Source organism: Protomyctophum parallelum (genome assembly GCF_964188405.1).
Source record: "Protomyctophum parallelum genome assembly, chromosome: 5".
Classification (NCBI taxonomy): Eukaryota; Metazoa; Chordata; class Actinopteri; order Myctophiformes; family Myctophidae; genus Protomyctophum; species Protomyctophum parallelum.
Window position 1 is genome coordinate 50353219 of NC_139702.1, and position 26137 is coordinate 50379355.

General features: G+C 42.3%; 1 protein-coding gene across 2 annotated transcripts in view; it reads right to left on the reverse strand.

Annotated features, from left to right (window-relative positions):
• nr3c2 (nuclear receptor subfamily 3, group C, member 2) overlaps positions 1–26137 on the reverse strand; it is a 126670-nt gene that overhangs the window by 49397 nt on the left and 51136 nt on the right. Inside the window, exons 3-4 of one of the 2 annotated variants that reach the window (XM_083764882.1) lie at positions 11599–11726; positions 9458–9469 (exon numbers count right to left, since the gene is read on the reverse strand). In XM_083764882.1, the coding sequence (XP_083621008.1) occupies positions 9458–9469; positions 11599–11726 (140 nt within the window). The remainder of the gene's footprint in view (positions 1–9457; positions 9470–11598; positions 11727–26137) is intronic. The other variant, XM_083764883.1, reaches the window with a different exon arrangement.

The window sequence follows — 26137 nt, forward strand, 5'->3', positions numbered from 1 at the left end:
GCTAAAAAACAAATCTAAGAAATACCATAAATAAAAGAAATATATAATTAAGAAGTAGTAAAAAGAGCCGTTTGCAATAACACAGCGTAAAGCGACGCGTTGTCGTCTTGTAGATCTGCTATTTTCATTACTTTGGGTCCTGGGGCAATTGCCTAATCAAATTTTCAGGTCTCCATCTGAAAGATTTGCGAACCACTGCTCTAAGTCATTGGTTCTAAAAGGGGGCTCGGGCGGTCCTTGGGGGGGTTCTAGGGGGTCCGCAGCAAAAGTAGCATCACAATCATTTTAACCCCTTTATGCATGTACGTTGGTTATTCAAAAATAGCGGCCCCCTGTATATATTGTATTGTACTATATTAGGGTGTATAGTATATTTAGAAGTATGGTATCTTATATTAGGTGGTCTGGTGTAGCTTTAATTATATTGTTAGTACACTTTGGTTAGTTTATGGTTTCTTTACTTTGCTGTCCTAATTTCTGTTCTCCTTATCTTGCAGTGGATTGGGGAGCAGTGCTATGATGTCATGACAATCAGTCAAGCAGCGGCACCTGGGCCCGGTGCCGATGCCCTGTATATAAGCCTGTCTCCCCAGTCCCTTCCTCAGCTCTGTTGTATTCAGTGCTCTCTTGCACTTCTCCCACTATGCACCAACATTTCTGTTAATACATTCAACACACACCCATACCTTCCACTCATGCATACACGCACTACACTACTGACTACTGACTTCCACACCTCATCTATTTGCTCCTGATTTGGTTCCCTTCTGGGGGCTGGCAAAGAATATATTCTGTCCTTTACTAGAAGCACTGTACTAAAATGATATTCTTATGAAAATGCCATTGGTTAAATACTGTTGAGAAACAACATTGCAAAAAAGAAAAAAAGAAGAAAAAAAAGTCTAAAGCTGACGGGAGACATCCATGTCACAAATCAATCTACGGACCGGCCGGTTAGCGCAACCGTCTGGGCACCTATAGGCTGCTGAGCCAGCCTGACGGCGTGCCACGGCCTCCCGACTCCCGATCCCAACAGCCTTTGTCTTCCCCCATTTCTCTCCCTATTTCCTGTCAGACTATACTTTCAACCTATCAACGAAAAGCTCTGCAGCTCTTAACATGAGCAGCACACTACACTGGACATTCAGACTTTCGTGATGATTCGTGTATTCTGTAATGGGTGAGAAACAAGTGGCAGTAACATAGCGCTTTTATTTCATTTATTGACTGTACAGCACAGCTCAACTCTGCTTCATGAATAACCACACAAAGTTTGACTGGAAACACAGATCCTGTCACAACAAAGTGTACAGCACCTATTCAAGCGTGCGATTATGCCAAACATGAATAGATTGGCACCCTTTGTCTTAACACCTTTGTCAACCACTTTCATTGATGGCCCGATAAAAGCAACCGCTGCAGCGTTGATCTCATCAAGAGTGAAATATAACAAGTGAAGGTGAAGTACAGCTGCAGATACCAGGAGTTTTGTACCCATGTAGGCTACTAAAAGAGAACCCGTTCAAACAAGAAATGCAAGTTTGAGCACTGAATCAAGCAAGAGCCCCACAGTTCATTTACAAGCTTGTTCTTCAACAGTTCAAAAAGCAACAGCGTTGCCCTATCCTGAACGTAGGGAACTGGTAACAATATGTTTGTTTAACAATAAAATGTGCTATATTTATGTAAATAAACCATTTAATAATCAATAAAAAAAATGTATAAACCACGTGCCCAGCATTGTCCTGCAAAAGCAGGAATGGATGATAGCACTCCAATCCATGTTCCATGCCACGCTTTATGCCACACACCACATTTAGCATAGAGTCTTAACATGTTGCCGTGCGTGCGTGTAAGATTCAGATAGCTGACTTTGCTTATAAACGATTAATTTATTTTTCTTTTTACATGCAGTATTATGTAAAGTTAGAGTTTATGCAATAAAATAGCATTGCATAATGCTGTGAAAACAATGTGAAATTGTGAAAACACTTTCACTGTATCTATTCATGTCTTCTATTCTTTGTCATCTATTTTGTTAAAATTTGACCTTGACCTATTGTCATCCATTTGCGCTTCTGTTGGGCAGTGAGCAGAGATGCTGTCTGTGTCAGTGTAGCATAAAAAATAAGATGTGTATATATATATATATATATATATATATATATATATATAAATTATTATTTATTTATTTTATCCCACGATTTTGCAACCCATTTTTTCACCCAGTGTCAATTATCTAATGTAATCCTGGGCGCTACACAAAAAAAAGAAGAAGTTAACTAAATCCCCCAACTGCATGTATCTTAACATTGTTTTGAAGTACTCCTAATTATTATAAAAATCTTGCTTCTGAGCTTCAAGGAAAACTTCCAACAAAGCTTCAAAGTGTCTGTGTCCTTTGTTGCCGGGTATTGTGGCTCCTGTGCTTATACCTCAAAACAATACTTTAACCTCTCTTTGCATAAAAATGTTTAATCGCCATAGAAAGTCTTCCTATACCATTTACGAAGCCACAATTATAACTTTTACAGTACAGACTTATACAGTGAGTATTTGACTTCGAGTCTGTACGACAGGAAAATCCAGAGAGTGAATATTCACCCGTGAGGAGAAAATGATTCTTAACATTTTTTGGAAAAATGCCTTCAGCATTTCAACGTCAAGGAGCCGTTTGATGTGCAAACCTATGTTCCCGAAAACAGTCCCAGAGCGAAACTGGGGCCAAACCCGGGTTAAAACAAAACGGCTTGGCTGTGCAAAAACAGACCATGCATATAGACACAACAAGGTCTCATCGGATGTGTCCGCAACTCAGGAATACTAACTAGCCCATTCTGACCGTGGCACCCATTTTGGTGTCGGCATCATGTTATGCTTTAGCTATTGAAAAATAGCAGATCTACAAGCTCATATCGCGCCACCGAGTGGCGCGATACGAGCTTGTAGGTCTGCTATTTTTGACAGATCTACAAGCTCATATCGCGCCACCGAGTGGCGCGATACAAGCTTGTAGGTCTGCTAAAATTGACAAGAACGACTGACATTTTTAGAATCTGATCTCAGGTCAGAATGGGTGAATCAGACCAGTGTGTGTCCAGTGGAAACCTCGTATGAATCTGATCTCAGGTCAGAATGGGCTAGTGTGGTGGTGAAGAGGGGCTATGAGCCAGTTAGTGGGCCTAATGAGCTACGGCAGACCATAAAAGTTGCGTCCCTCGAGGTGGGCGGTGCCAAAAGAAATGAAAGCACTCGGCTGGATTATTCGCCTTGTGCCGATGCCCGCTCTCTCCCTCTGCAGTCTCCGCTCATATCTCACAGGCCCAGCTGAGGATTCTCAGTTTTTTTTGGGGGCGGTTGTGCGCGCGTGCGTGAAACGTCTCCTCACGTCCCAACTTACACCTCCAGAGCTCATTGCTGACACCTCGCTTTGCCTCTCTCTCTCTCTCTCTCTCTCTCTTCTTCTTTCACCTGCTCTCTCTCACTCTGTTTCTTACTTTCCTACCCCCCTCTCTCTCTCTCTCTCTCTCCCTCTCTCTCTCTCTCTCTCTCCCTCTCTCTCTCTCTCTCTCTCTCAGCTCTTCCTCTCTCCATCTCTGTCTGCGTTTGCATTTTTTTAACCTTCGTCCTTCCTCCATCCTCTCTCTCTGTCTGTATCTGTTTCACTGTCCTCTCTTATTCTCCTCCCTCCATTCCCCTCCTCCGCCTGTCGCTACCCTAACCCCTAATCTCTCTCTCTCTCTCTCTCTCTCTCTCTCTCTCTCTCTCTCTCTCTCTCTCTCTATCTCTCTCTCGCTCGCACGTCTGAGCACCCAACAGCAGCAGCAGCAGCAGCTGTGTACGGGACGGGTCATGTGAGGTAACGCAGCTAACAGCACACATCACAAGGACACTCACACACTCACTCACTCACACACACACACACACACACACACACACACACACACACACACACATGCGCGCATCCTCGATTAAATCAGGCCAGTGTATGGGTTGCACTTAACACTATAAGCTCTTGTAGTGTTTGACTAGCAGTGGAGAGCTGAGAGAGACGGCTCCATTTAATAAAACACTGAAGAGGCTTTAGTGGTCTGAGTCCAGTATGCGTGCATGGCGACACTGGGTTACAAATTATCCAGTTGTTCATGCTTGCAAAAGCAAGGTTCAAACTGAACTTCTTTCCTAGCATTCCCAACCATGAGGACATTTCGAGCACTAGCAGCATGCAGTGTACCCACCAAAATGTAAGGAGCAAAGACGCACGGGAGCGTACTGTCTATATGTGACCAGTGCCAGTGGTTTAATATACAAGGGGGCCATGGTCATTTTTCAGTTATTTACATATTATGAAACTGCACACTGTAACCTTTCATATGATGTATTGCTCATTGAAATTGGGGGGAAAATGAAGAAGATATGACCATTTGAAACTTGTTGAACCAGAATTCCCAAATTAGAGCATTCCCCCTTCAAAGATTTCAGCAGTGATCTATGACTTTAGGGGGCGCTGTTTTCCCTTCATTCCTCCATTATTCAACCAGCAGTGTTGCCATGTCTGCTTATTATAATTAGTTGGCCTTGTTTCTAAAGAAATATGCATAGGCCTACTGTACCAATTTTATAATAATTTAAATTTATATATTATTTTTATTTATTTACTAAAAAAATATTTGACAAAAAATAAAGTGTAGTTGATTATTTGGGCTTGTTTTTAAAGTGTAGTTGATTATGGAGAGTTGGTAACCAAGTGGACCCTTATTAGATCAGGCCTATGTAAATGTTCCAGATGAGTAGCCTACAAATAAAATAGCTATATTAGCCTGTTATTATTATTTGTCTCCAGGGACAAGATTTGTATTTGTATTTGCTATTTTCGCTTATTTTGGGCTTGTTTTCATATACCGGGTTGCTTATTTCTCAGAACCGGGCAACCCCGCGATAGCTTTTTAGCTTACGTTTAGCATTATATTGATATCAATCCTGTAGCTAAAACACATACATAGTACATATCGCGCTATATTACATATCGATGTGATCTGCGTTATTATGACCTTAATTTTCATGGCAGGTACATTCCAAAGTAACTAATAATAGCCACGTTATGGTGACATAATGTTAATTACAATGTTTACATTGTGTTCTTCTTCTGCTATTGGAAACAGGAAGCATGTTCCATTGTTCTGATTCACCAGTGCCCCCATCTGGAACATTAGCTTTAGGCGGACCGAAAATAAACACACTTTTTACAAAATACGATGGTTAATACTTCTTTCTCTGCTATTTCTGGTAGCCAGTTAGTAAAAGACTAGTATTATCTTCAAAAACGATTGTGTACAAAAAGCGGAAATTTTAGCGGAATTTGCATACTTTAAGAGGAAAGCTCTATTTTCTGGTTTATAGCATTGGTTAGCATTGGTTAATCCAATCGTTAAAACATTACACATAGTGACATGTTTAAGCAATTAGAACGACTCAATGACACTAAAACGACTTTCTGATGGAATAAAAACATTCTTTAACATTCCAACTGTGTTAATGTGGCTAAAAACGAAAACCACCAACCAAAAAATAAAGAATGTATTTTGTTCAATTGTGAAGTTAATGTATTGGCGACTTGTGGTTGAAATCACTGGACTGGGACACATTATGTTCTCTCTTATGTTCCCTCAAGCCTATTCTTCCCTCAAAACTACAATTTACAACAAACTAACACTAAGCCTGACTCTAACCCGTAACCCCAGGCCTAACCCTAAACTGAGAGAACACACAGTAGGGCCGAGGGAACACAGGCATGACCCCTCATACAATATGGACCTATTTATCTATGTCATTGTTATTTATTCCCTTCAGTTCTATGTGAGTGTTATTTATTCTGTTCAGTTCGATGAATCGACTGGTAGATGTGGCACAGCTCTGTATTTTCATTAGACGCTCCTACAACCCAGACTTTGACAAAGTAGCCTCCTCTTCCCAGTGCCAACGTTTCCCAGTAATTAAATAAAAGCTGAATGGTGACACTTGGGCGATTGGTATTCTCTCTCTCACCCATTTGCTTACTATCTGGGTCAAATATAAATACCGTAATGCGTTTGTTACTGCCTGGCTGTCACTCTGGAACAGCAGAGGCAACCACGAAAAGGCCAAAATAACCTCATAAAACCGCCAAAAAAACCACACAAAACCGCCAAAATTCTGCTTGTTTGCACGTCTTTCACTAATTGAATATAATCTGAATGGTGACACTTGGGTGATTGATATTCTCTCACCCATTTGCTTATACTATGTGGGTCAAATAAAAATAATGTGTTTGTTACTGCCTGGCCGTCACTCTGGGGTGGGAGAGGCGGCCGCAATTAGGCCAAAATAACCGCATAAAGCCGCCAAAACAAACGCATAAAACCGTCAAAATCGTGCATGAGCGGCTCCGGCACCTAATGAGTTACAAATTAAGCACTGGTAATACTGTAAAATATGGATTTTATAATGACTCACACTTCAAAATGTGTCGTTCTTGGCGGAACGATCACTTAAAATTGGCCTTAAAATAGGACATTTAATTTCCTAATGCGGAGTCATGCACTGCCTGTGATGTCAAAATGTTAATGTTATAGTTTACTTTATCGGGTCTTTAGCGGTTCATGTAATGATTTAGCGAAGTGATTGATAGCTAAACGTAATCAATCTAAAATAAGAGGTAGAAAAGTGAAGCTGATGTTTGATTGGTTTGAAAGGGGCCGATTGTCTCGCCAAGGCCCAGCGAGTGTGGTGAATGTTAGTGTGACTGTGCACACACAAAGAGACATTCGTCTGCAGTGTGGTGAATGTTAGTGTGACTGTGCACACACAAAGAGACATTCGTCTGCAGTGTGGTGAATGTTAGTGTGACTGTGCACACACAAAGAGACATTCGTCTGCAGTGTGGTGAATGTTAGTGTGACTGTGCACACACAAAGAGACATTCGTCTGCAGTGTGGTGAATGTTAGTGTGACTGTGCACACACAAAGAGACATTCGTCTGCAGTGTGGTGAATGTTAGTGTGACTGTGCACACACAAAGAGACATTCGTCTGCAGTGTGGTGAATGTTAGTGTGACTGTGCACACACAAAGAGACATTCGTCTGCAGTGTGGTGAATGTCAGTGTGACTGTGCACACACAAAGAGACATTCGTCTGCAGTGTGGTGAATGTTAGTGTGACTGTGCACACACAAAGAGACATTCAGTGTGGTGAATGTTAGTGTGACTGTGCACACACAAAGAGACATTCGTCTGCAGTGTGGTGAATGTCAGTGTGACTGTGCACACACAAAGAGACATTCAGTGTGGTGAATGTTAGTGTGACTGTGCACACACAAAGAGACATTCAGTGTGGTGAATGTTAGTGTGACTGTGCACACACAAAGAGACATTCGTCTGCAGTGTGGTGAATGTTAGTGTGACTGTGCACACACAAAGAGACATTCGGTGTGGTGAATGTTAGTGTGACTGTGCACACACAAAGAGACATTCAGTGTGGTGAATGTTAGTGTGACTGTGCACACACAAAGAGACATTCAGTGTGGTGAATGTTAGTGTGACTGTGCACACACAAAGAGACATTCGAGTGTGGTGAATGTTAGTGTGACTGTGCACACACAAAGAGACATTAGGCTGCAGTGCTATGGGGGGAAAAAAAGGTCGCACCAGGACAATTATTTGCGGTCACGCTCCCAATTACATTTAGAGGTTGCACAGATTAAATTTAGGTTGCATATGCAACGAAAACGTAGAACTTCAGAGCCCTGAAATGGGTTGAATTATCCCAATGTCATTTTAATAATAAACCGCAGAGAGACATTTCCATTCTATCAAACACAGAGAATGCTTTGGCGAGTCTCGCATACGCATGACAAGTGCAGTTTTTAAATCAGTTGCTCATGTTCACCAATGAGCTATGCGTAGATCACCGCAATAGCATGTGACTTTAGTTTAAGGGCAGACTTTTACTTCAGAGTGAATCAAACGCAGCGTAAGAGGATTCAAAAAAACAGATAGCTACAGTATAATATTCATCTAGTGTTATAGAACAGGCAGCAGTGTTAAAAAAACAGATAAACTTAAGCTACAGTATATTATCTATCTATAAATGCACCACGTCTCTGTGTGTATGTACATGTGTACTGTACATACGACAGGGCCCTGGATCTCCATATACAGTACTGGCCTGTTCTGACATCACAATTATGTTCTCGCATCACGCTGTTGCGCGACCTCGCCCTTTATCCCATTCTGACCTGAGATCAGATTCATACGAGGTTTCCGCCGGACACACACTGGTCTGATGAACCCATTCTGACCTGAGATCAGATTAAAAAAATGTCAGTCGTTCTTCGATTTTTCAAAAAATAGCAGACCTACAAGCTCGTATCGCGCCACTCGGTGGCGCGATATGAGCTTGTAGATCTGCTATTTTTCAATAGCTAAAGCATAACATGATGCCGACACCAAAATGGGTGCCCGGTCAGAATGGGTTATTAGCCAATTGATCACACCTGATCACCCCCCCAACGTGCACTGATCACCCCTAGATCTCCATATGGAGCTGGCCTGTACTGACAATGATGTTCTGACATCACAATGACACAGACATAATAACCGGGCGGGGCATGCATTTCCAACTTGCATCGTTCCAAGTTTTGGTATTATTGGTACTCGATAATACCAAAAAGTGAGTGGGAGTATTCAGTTTTCAAGTGGATACCACACAGCCATGTAATATACAGTACTTGACATGGTACAGTATATGTACTTTACTGTATACTGAATATAGATAGAAAGACACATGCAGTCTCACTGTACTACAGTATACTGAATATAGACGGAAATACTCATGCAGTCTCAGCTCAGCCAGTTGGTGTGATTGGCCCAGATACATGCATTTGCACATTCACGGTTTTGAATCCAACTCGTAATGTGTGCCACACAGCAACATCTAGACTCTAAAGTGTTACTGGAGTTAAATTAAACTTGTTAAATTAACTTGTTAAATTAATTTGTCACGGTATGCATGTACCCTATAAGTCTCTCTAATATGTTTCGTGTCCACTATTGTGCAACAAAGATGAAACGCACGTACAGAATCTTTTCACAGTCTGTTTTCACAACCATTTGTAGTCTTTGTAGTTCAGATGATGCAGTTCAACCCAGCACTAAATAAGACCTGGAGTAACTCAAGACAGGTCTCACCCCGTTGTCCGGCCTTCAGGGTTAGAGTTGAACTATAGGTGGATCGAGGAATAGCAAGGCACTGATGCTGCTAAATGCTCTCTTACTTTCACAAGAGACTGTGCTATTCTCCCTTTGTATGAATAAATTTTATTACACTGCAATTTCACCCAAGTTTCTAGAATCGGAATCGGAATACATTTTATTGTCACATCACAGGTTTACAGGTTGTAAAGAAGTGGGGTGAACTTACCTTTATTGCAAGCTCCATTTTTTGTTGTTTTCAAGGAAAGGGGTATGAGTGTGCGGGCCAGGGGGTGGTACAGAGAGAGAGGAAAAAGTAAGGAGAAAACAGAAAGAGAAATCAAAAACATCTACATGTGTATAGTATACATAAAAATAAGCAAATATTAGACATGAGGTGCCAAAAAGTGGCAACGTAACAATAGGTCCACATACTGTATAGCAGCAGTTCTGTGGTCAGGTTTTTACACCTATGTAACCTCGTGATGTGACAATAAACATGAAGTGGAAAATTTAAACCTGCCAAGTATACAGTATACAGTCAAAATGACCAATAATCAAAGAAGACTGTATAGCTTGCCTTAGTAAAGGGCTGTTTACCTACAAGCCAAAGTGCCTTGGTGTCATTCTGCTCTGAAGGCAGAGACTGGATAAGTCTGAGCAGGCAGACGATATGCAGAAAGTGCTCCTCAGAGGGCCTCACGTAACCAGCACTCCCAAACAAACACACAAATTTGTCAGATCTTTAACATCTCACTGCCACTGTCTCCCCACCTTCCGCGCTCAAGAGGAAGAACGGGGGCATATCTGATTCGATAAGACCAGGCACGTAATCCGGTTTGAGGTCTCCATAATGTCGCTGTGTGCTAAACATATCGCCAAAACGAAGGCGTGATTTGATAGGAAATGACTGCAATTCTGCCAATAGCCTGGGAAACCACCTAGGGGGCTGACTGGCTGACTGGCTGACTGGCTGGCTGGCTGGCTGGCTGAAGTGTTTGCTTGTGTGTGCATGTGCTGGGTATGTGAGAGTGAATGAGTTATAGGGCACCGCCGCTGGCAACATGCAGACAATGAGAAACACATTATGAAGGCTGCTGATTCTCTCTGCCGACTGGTTCTTTTTGACGTGCCAGTCAACTAAAAAAACAAGACCAATAAATGCCCTGAATCACAGATTTAAGGCATTCGCGACACAGTGGTTATTCATCTATTTCTATGCTCTCCGAGTTAAATTAACACTCAGGATGTTGTAGTGTAATAAATAATACGTCAAGACATAAAGATCTGTTCGTGCAATCATCCGGAATGATTGGTTGCATGAAATGAAACAACCAGCCTCTGCTGGGGACACACATGCAGAGAGCTGTACGATGCACGGCCAAGACACACCAGTCCCAACAACTTCTTGAACTAAAGTTTCTTCCAGGTGTAGTGGGTTCTGATCTCATTTCACTGTGCTACCCAAAACAATATCCTGGCATCATTTTAATTAATAGAAAAAGACAAGCGATGGCTCTATTTATCTACCAACCTTACTGTATATACTCTCTGTGCGTGCGTGCGTGCGTGCGTGTTAGTCTAAAGCCCAAACAGGAATATTTATCTAAACAGAACAGAGTGAAAATATGACTACAGAATAAGAAATCTGACAACATAAAGTAGTATAGTATAAAGTATTATACCTAAGACGACATGTGCCCACTGTAATTACTGTACACTAACAGGCAGGCATTGTGATGGATTCGGAGAGTCACATGTAATCTCATTACAGTAATAATATCTGTACAGAATCTGGGATATAGATTTAGCACTGAATCTTCTAAAGTCACTGTTTTCTACTCTACGCCCTTTAACAGACTGATGCAGAATGATGCAGTGATGATTTATTGCTGCCACTACGGTATGTCATGGAGAGTTACTTCAGATAATTAGCATTTTAATTCCCAAAACAGTTACAGAGGGGATAAAGTATTACTTCTAAGTATACAACTACAGCAATGTCACCCACATTAAAGGCCGTGTTTGCCTTTGAAGGTGGAAAAACATGGAACCATTTTTCTTGGCACCTGTACAACATTTTTTCGTGAGGGTAATTCTCACCTGTTTCCACACAGAAACATCTGAGGGGTCATGTGATCGTCACACGGTAGAATCTATAGAATTTATTCATTCGTAACTCTGATAGTGTGCAAATGTAATTAACACGAAGGATTTAATGGTGCAGCTCCTCAGACTTGTTGGAGGTGCAATCGTCACCTCAGAGCAACTGAGGTACAGTATGTGACTTTTGCATGCAACAAAACTTCAGTCAATTAAGTACAGTATTGATGAGCGAGCTACACAACATGAGTGGGCTGTATACTGTACCTTCCACGGCGCGCTTGAAGAAGACTTTACAACTGCCACACGTGACCACCCCATAGTGACACCCTGATGCCTCGTCTCCGCAAACCAGGCACACTTTGGCAGTCGACGATGGTTGTCTCAACGACGTGCTGGAAAAGCAACGCACACGCGCACGCACACACACACACACACACACACACACGCGCACACACACACACACACACACACACACACACACACACACACACACACACACACACACACACACAAAGAGAAGAGACACAAATTAAGTTTTTGAGTGCAAACACACAGTACTGTAACTTACAGTAACAAAGGCATTTGCAGTGTCCTTCCCAGTCTAACTATACTGTATTATCACCTGACAGATGCTGTTGAAAGATTATTTGTTTTACGGCCATACAGTACACTAGCAATCGTGCCGTAGCGAGCCATAAACATGTCTGCCTACCGAGCGAGAGAGAGAGAGAGAGGATGCCTTTTGCAGCCATTTCATTTACAGCCTTGACGCGGAGATGACAATGACATAGATAATACAAAGAAGACCCAAGCCGTGCTACACAGTCTAGGATGTCTCTGAAACAAGTAGCAGTGGGAAAACACATCATGTACTACAAACCTGTTGACATACAGTAAATGGTGGAGATTGTGAGAAAGAAAACAAACAGTGAACAAGACCTGCAGCTGTAGGATTGCAGACTGCATTTACACTGTAATGTCCTGAGTGTTCGTTTAACCCCAAGAGTCTATAGATTGTAACCAGATGGACCCTTGCCCTGGTTAGATTTGTCAGAGTTAAGCCAACACTCAGGATTTTATTGTGTATGATGTACAGTATTAATAACACAGAATCATTCTTTCCTGCACACAGTGGAAACAAATAATTACACAAAACTCAGAATGGGTCTGATGACTCATCATCGGACCCATCCATTCCCATTCCTTTCTGACGGCTGAGCCTGAGATAAAACTGTCAAACAGAATTTGTTTTCAAACACTATCTTACTTTTGTGGATGCATTACAGCATGTACGCCAGTAAAAAAGAGGGATTCCCAGGTCAGTAGCTGGCCTGGGGTCAAGGTTTAATAGGGAAAGAATCAACACTGGACCGTCGTCAATAACAACACGTGCTTGTTTGTTTGTAGGTTTTCCAAAGCCACAGTCGATAAGTCAAAGCACTGATGAGACTTACAGCATTGTTTACTTCCTGTTTTGTCACCGAACATTCTCTCAGGATTTATCTAGCTGAACACAGTTTAACCTCTTAGTCATGCTATGTGTAGAGTGGGACAGCTTGCCCATTCCTGCACATGTTGACAAATGGTTCCAATTTTGCTCAAGAATCAAAGTTCAATGGAGATGACTCATGTTTGGATAGAAGAAATAGGACAATTTAACAATAGGGGATTCATCATGCATCCTGACAGCTAAGAGGATAACTCAAAGTTTATTGAAAGGGCAACATTCATTCAAGACTTAATAATACAGTGTTTAAAGTAGGTACAGGTGTAGAGAACCTATTTTGTATACTATTGTATAGGGCTTTAAGCAACTAGTCGACTATTAAACTAGTCGACTAGTAAATCCACTAGTCAACCTTGTTGGTAATAGTTCACTAGAAAAAAAGGCATTTTCTTTTGTTTCTTTTCTCCCGTTTTTGTAGGCCTCAAGATCTGCTAGATTATAGTCACCAATGTACAAATATCATTAAAAAGATAGAAAGTCGATAACTAGTCGACTAGTAAACTTGTAAAAATCACTAGAAGTGAAAGCCCTACTATTGTAATTAGTAAATCTATAGACAGACATGCACGCACACACACACGCGCACACGCACACACACGCATACAAATTGCCGGACAGAATGTCTGGAATGACGGTATGGTATAAAGAAGAAATGCCCACAACCATTTTTGATGTATGAAGGACAAGCAGGTGAATTCAACCACACAGCCTAACCACATCATTTTACAGCATTATAAGGTTTGATCGAAAACGAATTGAACATGAAGGAGTAACAGAAATATTTTGTCTAGCTTTGTCTTAAGCTTTTACGAACATCTTGGACAGTCTCCGCAAAGTCTGCATAGAGCTTTTTTATACTCATAGTAGGCCTACTTAACCCATTCTGACCTGAGATCAGATTCATACGAGGTTTCCGCCGGACACACACTGGTCTGATGAACCCATTCTGACCTGAGATCAGATTCTAAAAATGTCAGTCGCTCTTCGATTTTTCAAAAATAGCAGACCTACAAGCTCGTATCGCGCCACTCGGTGGCGCGATATGAGCTTGTAGATCTGCTATTTTTAAATAGCTAAAGCATAACATGATGCTGACACCAAAATGACACCAGAATGGGTTAACAGAGCAGGGTATTCCATGTAGGAATGGGATGATATGAAAATTTCACATCACAATTATTATGGCAAAATTATTGCTATTAACTATATAATTGTGATAATCAAAATACACTTAAAACTCTTAAATATGACACTTTTGTTATCCACTTGCACCCTAATATCCATATTCTGGAGGGGAACATTTAGCTGATGACACTTTCATAATACATCTAAAACTCTGCAATATTATGTTTATAGTGAGCGCTTTTATTGCAACAAACGATAATAAACGATTATCGCTCCATCCCTAATTCCATGTTGGTTTTGTGATTAGCCCTGTGATTGCACCTGCATGCGACGCAACCTCACAATGATGCTAGTTAATGGACAGCTGCTGTGAAGCCTCTTCAGGCATCTGTGTTGGATCATGTCGATGCGTGTGCATTGTTGTTGATTTGAGAGGTAGGACACAGTGCTGTTACACAGCTTGCATTTAACCTTATTTTCATTACCACACGCAACTTCTCATACGTGTCAATCTCTCCATAATTCTCTCTAATCTCTCTAATTCTGTCACTGTGTAATTCCCTCCCATGCTATACAGACATGTGACGTGTGTATGTGAGAAAGAGAGAAAACAAGCAGAGAGGGAGAGAGCACACTTATATTCATGGTTATATTCTTTAACCGTCAACAATGTCCAAGCCAAGGGGAATAATATTTTACGGTATTTGTCATAAGAGAAACAGCCAAAACCAATAATTGCCGGCCTAAGAGATACATTAAAATGGCTCATTTGAACTCTGCCGAAGGCATTCAAAATATGTGTGCGCTACCTAAATAATGACCAGAAGTAAGTCTTTGAGAACAGGTTTCTCAGGCCCGGTGACCAGAAGCCTTATGATAATTGGTAATGAAAATAATGTTCAATAAGATGTACTTGTGTTTAAATTGTTTATTCATGATGACCGTGATAAAATATAGTCATAAAATATATAATTTAAGATATGATTGTGCTAACAGTTTTAAAATATATCTCAGTTTGAAGATTTAAATTAAGGATATTAACAATACAACTAGCCTATTAATACCTTATATTTCATATTGTAAGCTTGTAGAACTGTTCACACACGCCTCCTGGCCGCTATGCAGACCCAGCTCCAAGTACAGACCCAACTTTGAGAATAGATTAACGGCGATCTTTGTTCTAACACCCGCATTAATTTCTACTTGCAAAAAATAGATTTCAACCTTACTACTACTTTGTACTACTAGGACTGACACTAAAACATATGTTAAAAAAAATAAAAAAATAAAGTTTGATGGAAAATTTATAATAATTATATAATAATTATATAATAATATAATAAATTAATAATTTACATTTGGGGGATATCTTTCACAATAATGAATAAAACATGTTCTAGACATTCTAATGATCACAAAAAAACATATATTACAATTATTGTACCTACTTTTATTAGGGTAAAGGTCAAAAGTCTTAGGTTAAAAAAATGTTCAAAATCGCACAGAGTCCAGACATTTTTCATTTGTGTGAATTTCAGCCTCTGTGGGGGGTATTTATATGCAAATATCATGACCAATGGCATTGAAATGGCATTGCAATGAACATCACTGATGACGTTTAGGTGAAAAAAGAACAGAAAAAAAGAATAATAATTTAGTAATTAAATAAAATAAAATTGTTGCTAAAAAGCAACGCTGGGTCTTAGAGGGTTAATCACGCGAGAAGAGTCTCACGTTAACGCAGCACGTTAATGCCGATAACGGCCCAGCAGTATATATATACAGTATATATAATATATATATATATATATACTATACACATAAACACTCACATACACACATGCTGCACACAGAAAATGTGATTTGCAATAGAGATATTCAGTTCTGTTTTCAACACTCAAATCTCTCATGACATCGAACCTCCAAGGCTGTTCTACCAAGCTTAGTTGTACAAGCGGTGAATGGATGATATGGAAGCTGTGCGTTCTGTAGCTGAAAAGCGCTAGATGTGTGACCGGAGCGTCGTCGGTTTGAAACCCTCAAACAGCTACTGTAGGATTATTTAGTAACAGCCAATTACTCCTTTGGGGTTAACCCATTCTGACCTGAGATCAGATTCATACGAGGTTTCCGCCGGACACACACTGGTCTGATGAACCCATTCTGACCTGAGATCAGATTCTAAAAATGTCAGTCGTTCTTCGATTTTTTTCAAAAATAGCAGACCTACAAGCTCGTATCGCGCGATATGAGCTTGTAGATCTGCTATTTTTCAATAGCTAAAGCATAACATGATGCTGACACCAAAATGGGTGCCCGCCCAGAATGGGTTAAACTGTGGCCAACCAGCAGTATGACCTGAGATCAGATTCATACGAGGTTTCCGCCGGACACACACTGGTCTGATGAACCCATTCTGACCTGAGATCAGATTCTAAAAATGTCAGTCGTTCTTCGATTTTTTTCAAAAATAGCAGACCTACAAGCTCGTATCGCGCGATATGAGCTTGTAGATCTGCTATTTTTCAATAGCTAAAGCATAACATGATGCTGACACCAAAATGGGTGCCCGCCCAGAATGGGTTAAACTGTGGCCAACCAGCAGTATAGGCACGTTATAGGTGTGCGTATAAACTCAACTGAGAGAAGGTATTGCTGCAATCAGCAATACTGTTGACTTACACAGGACAAAATACAAATTTTAGGAAACGCATGCACACGATCAATACATCGTCTTCTTGATCATGATCCGGGTGAGAAGCACCACAAAATCTCCTCTTCTCCGATCTCCGCTCCTAAAGACCCGGTTCCCGTAAAAAACAAAACAAAGGAGTCAGCCAGAAAGGGAGGGGAATATACAGAGGAAAGAGAGACGGGGTGAAGGAGAGGAGGTAAAAATTTGAAAACGGATCAGGCGGCCCAAATATAGTTTGGCTGACTCAGCGGAGATCTGATTAAAGCCCTCCAATGAAACCTGACATAGTTTGTTCGGCTGGACGCCCACCACGATGCCCTGTGGACGAGGCTGAATGTGACCCTCCTCCCCCAGCGCTGGGAAATAAAGAGTGTTCATTTAACTCTGGAGAGTGTCAAATTGGAACTAAATGCATCTTTTCCTTCGATGTTTCACACTCTTTGGAGTTAAATTAACACTCGGGATTATACTGTGGGGGGGGCCTTAAACATCTTGTGTGGATATCAGCAGTGGATATCAGCAGTGGTATATGCAAGTAAATACTCAAATATTCCAAAGTACAAATTACGTACATTTAAATCTTTAAGTATTTTGTGAAAATAGCATATTTACGAGCTTAAAACGTGTCACTGCTGCTGTTGTGAGCTTGTAGATTGGCTATTTTCACTATCCTATATTAAAATTCATAACGTCACACTGACTCAAACATAACCATAAACAATATGACCAATATGTCCGATATGGGCACAAAAGGGACTCAGACAGACGGGTACAATGTCTACGCTGACAAAGCCCTCGACACAATGACTCCTGATCGGTGGTGCATAGTGGCCTGAACCTCGAGTATTTGAAATAGGGCTTAAGTGGAGAATTATTAAGTGGTGAAGTGGTGAATATATTATCCTGTATATTATTCTCCACATATATGATCCTGCTTATTACATGGCTAATATAATAAATAAATTCATGAATTAACCCAAAAGTAACAACAAAACAAAGTATTTCCTTGCTTACGTTAATGAAATGATTGCAAGTGTTGCGCTGGGTGGACACGGTTGCCTCAGAAAACAAGGAAGTGTTGATCAAATAGAATACATGTTTGGTTACTGCATTGTGTATTTCTGGCTTCAACTGTTTTCAAAAACATTCTTGAGAGCAACGTTTAGTTGGTATGGTAGGCACCACCAAAGGTATGGCACGGTTGGCACCCCCATATCTTCAAAGTCTGATCCAACCCTACAACCCCGAACACACACACACACACACACACACACACACAGTCACACACACACACACAAACACACACACACACACACACACACACACACACACACACACACACGTTCCAGACTGAGAACAGTCTGGGACGTGTGGAGTGTTGTCCCTTCTGGCTCCAAAACTGTGGAATGAATATCCCAGAACTGCAGATTCACTCCCAATCTTCCGCCGTAGTCTGAAACCTCACCTCTTCAGACTCTATCTTTAGGCCGTAGCACTAGCCCCGACGACCTTACAGGCATATAGGCAAAGGAACTTAGATAGCATTTTATGTAGACATAGCACTCTATAGTGTATATATCATTTTATTGTACAGATATTCTACTGTTAGTCGATTGTTAGGTCCTTAGCTTGCTTATAATCCTTGATGACTATTTCTATGTATTTGATCAATTGTGTATTATATGATGTTCTTGCTTGCTGTAAATCGCACTGGATTAAGATCGTCTGCTAAATGCCTAAATTGTAGTTGTAAATTACATGGTGTGTTTGTTTACATGGCTGCCATGTTGGATACTACGGCACAAACTCAAGCAGCGCAAAGTGACATGAGCAGGTGCTCTGAGCCTTTGATTAGACAGCGGTCTGATAATGAGCCAAGCGGTCATTATCACAAAATAACACACTGCTGAGTTCAGCAATTGATCATCAATCAAGCAGTCAACCAAGCCGTGTAATACACATATATATTGACCCTAATGGATCCGTAACCCGTGTGACTGTGTGTGGGTGTGTGTGTGGAGGCTGGGTTCTGGCAGCATGGTGTGCACTTGTTCATGGGCAGACCTGCAGTCACAATAGGTTCTCACATACAGTACAGCACTGTGAAAGAAAGCTTTTGCAGGTAAGCTATACCTATACAGCTTAAAAGTGGAGAGGTCATGTATAAAAGTATATTAAAGCATCATAAATGGCCTCAGTTCCCCTTTGTTTCTTTTCTCAGCTAATTAGCGTTCTGTCTCTTGTCTCAATCAATAACGTGCAAGGTGATTGGCTGGTTAACATTCTCCTTACGTCCCTTGATCAACAAGCTGTCCTCTCTGATACGCACGCACGCACGCAACCACGCACGCACGCACACGCAACCACGCACGCATGCACGCAACCACACACACACACACACACACACACACACACACACACACACACACACACACACACACGAGGCCTTTGCTATGGTTCACCAGTTTCAATTGAAACAGGCCTCCACCCTCAGGGGGGCCTCTGAGCTCCAACTGACCGTCAGGCGTCAGTCGACCCTTGGCCGTCTCTCTATCGCTCACTCGCTGCCTTGCTCTCTCCCATGATGTTAAGTCACCCCTATTTCCTGTTAATAACCTGGGGTGAAATGTGCGACATTGGGAGGTAAAGGGGAGACACTTTATTGTGAAGGGACGTCATGATGAGGAGAGGTTTGTTGCTGCCTAATTGTAATGGACGTGCTTTGAACTGTCAAAGCTGTTGATAGTCAATACGCCTGTATCAACAGAATAATAATTATTATAGTTATATTATAGGTGTATATGGGGACCTCAAATTTGGTCTTGAAACGGGCCTCCAGATTCCTGGGGCCTCCCCTGCACGCACACACGCACACGCACACGCACACACACACACACACACACACACACACACACACACACACACACACACACACACACACACACACACACACACATACACACACACACACACTTCCTCAGACTAGCTAGATAAAGAGGCAAAGCAACATCTCTCTCTCTGTCTCTCCTGGGGACTAGCAGGGTAAACGAGTAAAGCAACAGCACACTGAGATACAATCAGGAGCAGTGATCTAATTTCCTTCTGTCCATCTACACATACATTCAATCTGTTAGGACTCTTACACACTGTCTCTGGCACTCTGCCCCATGGTTTCAACGGCTGTGTGTGTGTGTGTGTGTGTGTGTGTGTGTGTGTGTGTGTGTGTGTGTGTGTGTGTGTGTGTGTGTGTGTGTGTGTGTTCTAATCATGCATGTAATGGTGTCCAGTCTTGATCTGCACGCACGCACGCAGTCACACACACACACACACACACACACACACACACACACACACACTGTCTGTCTGTCTCTTTCTCTCTCCCGAAATTACCCGTCTGCTGCCTCCTCAATACAAGCTTTCTCTCTCTCTACCACGGCTCACTCTTTCTCTCTCTCTCTCTCTCTCCCTCTCTCTCTCTCTCTCTCGCTCGCTCTCTCGTGTGTGCACACACACACACACACACACACACACACACACACACGTTGATTGGCTGGTTAACATTCTCCTTACGTCCCATTTCAACAAGCTGTCCTCTCTGACACGCACACACGCATGCACACACACGCACACGCACGCACGCACGCACGCACGCACGCACGCACGCACGCACACACACACACACACACACACACGCACAAACGCACGCACGCACGCACACGGACATGCACTCTCTCTCTCTCTCTCTCTCTCTGTCTTCACAACGGTGAACTCGCTGCTTGTGCATCGAACACACAAACCAACGAAAGCAGGACTGAAACTGTCCAGACCTGTGTAAAATGCCCCGTCTGGAATAACATGTCCAAACACCACACAGCCTCGTGGTTACCACTTCCACTTCCAGACCCACATGTACCTGCGGTCAGCCAAGGACTGAATGCGACCTGTGCCTTCTTTCCTCCCTATAGTATCAGTTCCACTCTTGGACATGTATATAACACTCACACACTCACACAGAATCAAATTAATGAGTTTCCTTTTTGTGTGTAGGGCTAAGTTAACCCTGACAGTTGGACATGTGGGAGGGTGTAGTCGTGTAGACCAATGGTTAACCCTGACAGGTGGACATGTGGGAGGGTGTAGTCGTGTAGATGTAGACCAATGGTTAACCCTGACAGGTGGACATGTGGGAGGGTGTAGTCGTGTAGATGTAGACCAATGGTTAACCCTGACAGGTGGACATGTGGGAGGGTGTAGTCGTGTAGATGTAGACCAATGGTTAACCCTGACAGGTGGACATGTGGGAGGGTGTAGTCGTGTAGACCAATGGTTAACCCTGACAGGTGGACATGTGGGAGGGTGTAGTCGTGTAGACCAATGGTTAACCCTGACAGGTGGACATGTGGGAGGGTGTAGTCGTGTAGACCAATGGTTTGCAACCTTTCCCACCTTGTTTGCTTTCTGCTTTTAAACAGGCCAAAAGCTCATGGTTGAATGCTTCCCTTTGTGTTACACTTAATTGAGAAGTGGTATAGCGGACCTGTGTTGGATGTTGAATGTCTTAGACTGTCACACAAACAAATGCCTATAATATCATCTTAAAAATCTATGTAACAGCAGATCCCATGCATCCTCCCCGGTAGCTCATATGAGCAATACTTTAGTCAGCCAAGGGCAACCAGACATTATGCATGAAAACAAGATGCGGCTGGTGAATACAGTAACAATTCAACAGAGCACATTTTGGGGGTCTTTTAATGTCAGGTAAGAAGATGATTAATGGACATGCTTTTTTTAAAACAATAGCGATAAATTACGTTTTGTTAATAGCCTGCTGGCTGTCATTTATTTTAAGCAAAACGTCATCAGTGCAACGGCACAAACTGTGGCTATACTGTGCACGGTGCCCCTAGTCCTTAGTCACAGGTTTACAGATTATTACAATATAGTTGTATCTGTAAAAATGATAAACTTGTCAGTTTGAGTTGCCACACATAACCAGTCAATTTCCTCCAACTAATAATTATCAGAATCAATATATCTGCTTATTAGCCAGCTTATTTTCTCCCCTCCTCTCACTGCCCGGTCAACAAGGTGACTTCCCCTCCCTCGGAGGAGAATATGGGTCATTCTCTCAACCCCCCCCCCCCTTCTCTCTATGAAACCAGAGCGGACAAGCTGGTCTACAGTAACTGTATAGAAACACACAGTCCAAGCTACAGTCAAAGCAAAGCAAAGCACACACACATTGGGGTGTGCTTAAAGTGTGTTTGTGTGTGATTTGAATAATCCTCAACATTACGTTTTGTACAGTAGTAATCAGGCTTATACACTTTTACTTCTCCGATAGAAATGCACTCTAGCAGTAACTTAATCAGTATTTATTTAGTACTGTAGAGTTTTGTTTCTTAAATGAGGACAAACTTTTATTAACAGAGGGTCATTGAAAGTTTCAATGTTTCCAAGTCTCCACTTAGCTGTCTTAAAGTAATTAGGGGCCCGTGTGCATGACTGGCCAAAGTAAATTATTCTAGGGTCATTCCTAGGGTGAATATACAGTAGTGGTTTTTTACAGTTTGGGGGGATTTATTTAGGAAAGAATGTTTTGGAGATTTTCTTTCATAATGATAGAAATTACACCAATCAACACCCTTTGCTACAATAACTGCATTGCATCGATTTGTATCCTCAAGAAGATTATTCTGACTCATCCCTAAGAACTCATGCTCATAAGAACCATGCCTTTGCAGGATCATAGATCACCACATACTGTAGCAAAGCAACAAAATACGCCTTTCCTCAGCCAATACTGACATTGTTTTATGTTGAATGATGTGGTTACTTTGCATATATGTAAAAGTTCCTTTAAACGCAGAATCATCTCTCTATTTGGAACAAAGTCCTCTATTGGACTTTAAATAACATCAGAGGGAGTGTTCTTTAAAATAAAAAAGAAGCAATCAGCTGAACCTAAGTCCTCCAGGCAGATCATATTAGTGTCATTCTTCATTGATTCCTGCTAACTAGACAGTGCCAGACACAAATTACGAAGATGTTATGTTCCAGTGCAGTGCTATCATTTCCGCAGACAAAAGGCATGTTTTAGGCGCTCGGGTGGCTCAGTGGTAGGGCCTGTCCACCACCACAGAGGCTGGGGGTTCGGGTGGCTCAGTGGTAGGGCCTGTCCACCACCACAGAGGCTGGGGGTTCGGGTGGCTCAGTGGTACGGCCTGTCCACCACCACAGAGGCTGGGCCTGGGGGTTCGAATCCAAGCGGGGCATCCGGCTTTGTTGAGCCTGCAAGTTGAGTGCTGGGGCGGCACCTGTCAGCAGGGAGTGTGTGTGTGTTTGGTATTGTCTTTTGTTTGTTAAGTATTGTTGTTAAGTATTGTCAATGTATTGTGTGATCCGTTTGTTGTCTATGTGTTGTTCTTCATATCCTGATGACTGCTTGGCACAAAACAAATTTCAGCAAGGACAAATATAGTATCTATCTATCTATTGGCATAATGACTACATTGGGGAGGAAAAGGGGAAAGCACGCACACACACACACACACACACACACACACACACACACACACACACACACACACACACACACACACGTGTTGTAAGCTGTCTTGGTTTTGCTCTCTTTCAGATGTCATAACTGTAACTTTTGCATGTTCCAACTGATCACTGATCATGTCTTCCATTCATAAGACAGACAAACCCTCTGCACAATATCTGCACTCACCACATCCACACTTATACACTATAGTTATCTGTACTCACCACATCCACACTTATACACTAAAGTTATCTTTACTCACCACATCCACACTTATACACTAAAGTTATCTTTACTCACCACATCCACACTTATACACTAGACTTATCTGTACTCACCACATCCACACTTATACACTAGACTTATCTGTACTCACCACATCCACACTTATACACTAGACTTATCTGTACTCACCACATCCACACTTATACACTATAGTTATCTGTACTCACCACATCCACACTTATACACTAAAGTTATCTGTACTCACCACATCCACACTTATACACTATAGTTATCTGTACTCACCACATCCACACTTATACACTATAGTTATCTGTACTCACCACATCCACACTTATACACTAGACTTATCTGTACTCACCACATCCACACTTATACACTAGAGTTATCTGTACTCACCACATCCACACTTATACACTATAGTTATCTGTACTCACCACATCCACACTTATACACTAGACTTATCTGTACTCACCACATCCACACTTATACACTAGAGTTATCTGTACTCACCACATCCACACTTATACACTAGAGTTATCTGTACTCACCACATCCACACTTATACACTATAGTTCTGTACTCACCACATCCACACTTATACACTATAGTTATCTGTACTCACCACATCCACACTTATACACTAGACTTATCTGTACTCACCACATCCACACTTATACACTAGACTTATCTGTACTCACCACATCCACACTTATACACTAGACTTATCTGTAGGCTACTCACCACATCCACACTTATACACTAGAGTTATCTGTACTCACCACATCCACACTTATACACTATAGTTATCTGTACTCACCACATCCACACTTATACACTATAGTTATCTGTACTCACCACATCCACACTTATACACTATAGTTATCTGTACTCACCACATCCACACTTATACACTATAGTTATCTGTACTCACCACATCCACACTTATACACTATAGTTATCTGTACTCACCACATCCACACTTATACACTATAGTTATCTGTACTCACCACATCCACACTTATACACTATAGTTATCTGTACTCACCACATCCACACTTATACACTAGAGTTATCTGTACTCACCACATCCACACTTATACACTAGAGTTCTTGCTGTTGATATATCTTACGTGTCTCCATGTCAAATCTGCTGTTTTTGGCTGTCAGCCAGCAAATAAAACTTGACATGGTAGAAGGAAGGCTTTTATTCCCAGGGTGTAGGCAAACAGAGTGACCGTGTTTCCATGTCAGGTCATGATGACCGAAACCACTCTGTTTGCCAGTACCCTGTGTTTAAAGGCTTTAATTGCCCGAGCTTGCTCCAGTGCCTTCCTTCTACCAGGCCTAAACCAGTCCTTCTACCAGGCCTAAACCAGTCCTTCTACCAGCCCTAAACCAGTCCTTCTACCAGGCCTAAACCAGTCATTCTACCAGGCCTAAACCAGTCCTTCTACCAGGCCTAAACCAGTCCTTCTACCAGGCCTAAGCCAGTCCTTCTACCAGGCCTAAACCAGTCCTTCTACCAGGCCTAAACCAGTCATTCTACCAGGCCTAAACCAGTCATTCTACCAGGCCTAAACCAGTCATTCTACCAGGCCTAAACCAGTCCTTCTACCAGGCCTAAACCAGTCCTTCTACCAGGCCTAAGCCAGTCCTTCTACCAGGCCTAAACCAGTCCTTCTACCAGGCCTAAACCAGTCCTTCTACCAGGCCTAAACCAGTCCTTCTACCAGGCCTAAACCAGTCCTTCTACCAGGCCTAAACCAGTCCTTCTACCAGGCCTAAACCAGTCCTTCTACCAGGCCTAAACCAGTCCTTCTACCAGGCCTAAACCAGTCATTCTACCAGGCCTAAACCAGTCATTCTACCAGGCCTAAACCAGTCCTTCTACCAGGCCTAAACCAGTCCTTCTACCAGGCCTAAACCAGTCCTTCTACCAGGCCTAAACCAGTCATTCTACCAGGCCTAAACCAGTCCTTCTACCAGGCCTAAACCAGTCCTTCTACCAGGCCTAAACCAGTCCTTCTACCAGGCCTAAGCCAGTCATTCTACCAGGCCTAAACCAGTCATTCTACCAGGCCTAAAGCAGTCATTCTACCAGGCCTAAACCAGTCATTCTACCAGGCCTAAACCAGTCATTCTACCAGGCCTAAACCAGTCCTTCTACCAGGCCTAAACCAGTCCTTCTACCAGGCCTAAACCAGTCCTTCTACCAGGCCTAAAGCAGTCCTTCTACCAGGCCTAAACCAGTCCTTCTACCAGGCCTAAACCAGTCCTTCTACCAGGCCTAAACCAGTCCTTCCTTCTACCAGGCCTAAACCAGTCCTTCTACCAGGCCTAAACCAGTCCTTCTACCAGGCCTAAACCAGTCCTTCCTTCTACCAGGCCTAAACCAGTCCTTCTACCAGGCCTAAACCAGTCCTTCTACCAGGCCTAAACCAGTCCTTCTACCAGGCCTAAACCAGTCCTTCTACCAGGCCTAAACCAGTCCTTCTACCAGGCCTAAACCAGTCCTTCCTTCTACCAGGCCTAAACCAGTCCTTCTACCAGGCCTAAACCAGTCCTTCTACCAGGTCTAAACCAGTCCTTCTACCAGGCCTAAACCAGTCCTTCTACCAGGCCTAAACCAGTCCTTCTACCAGGCCTAAACCAGTCCTTCTACCAGGCCTAAACCAGTCCT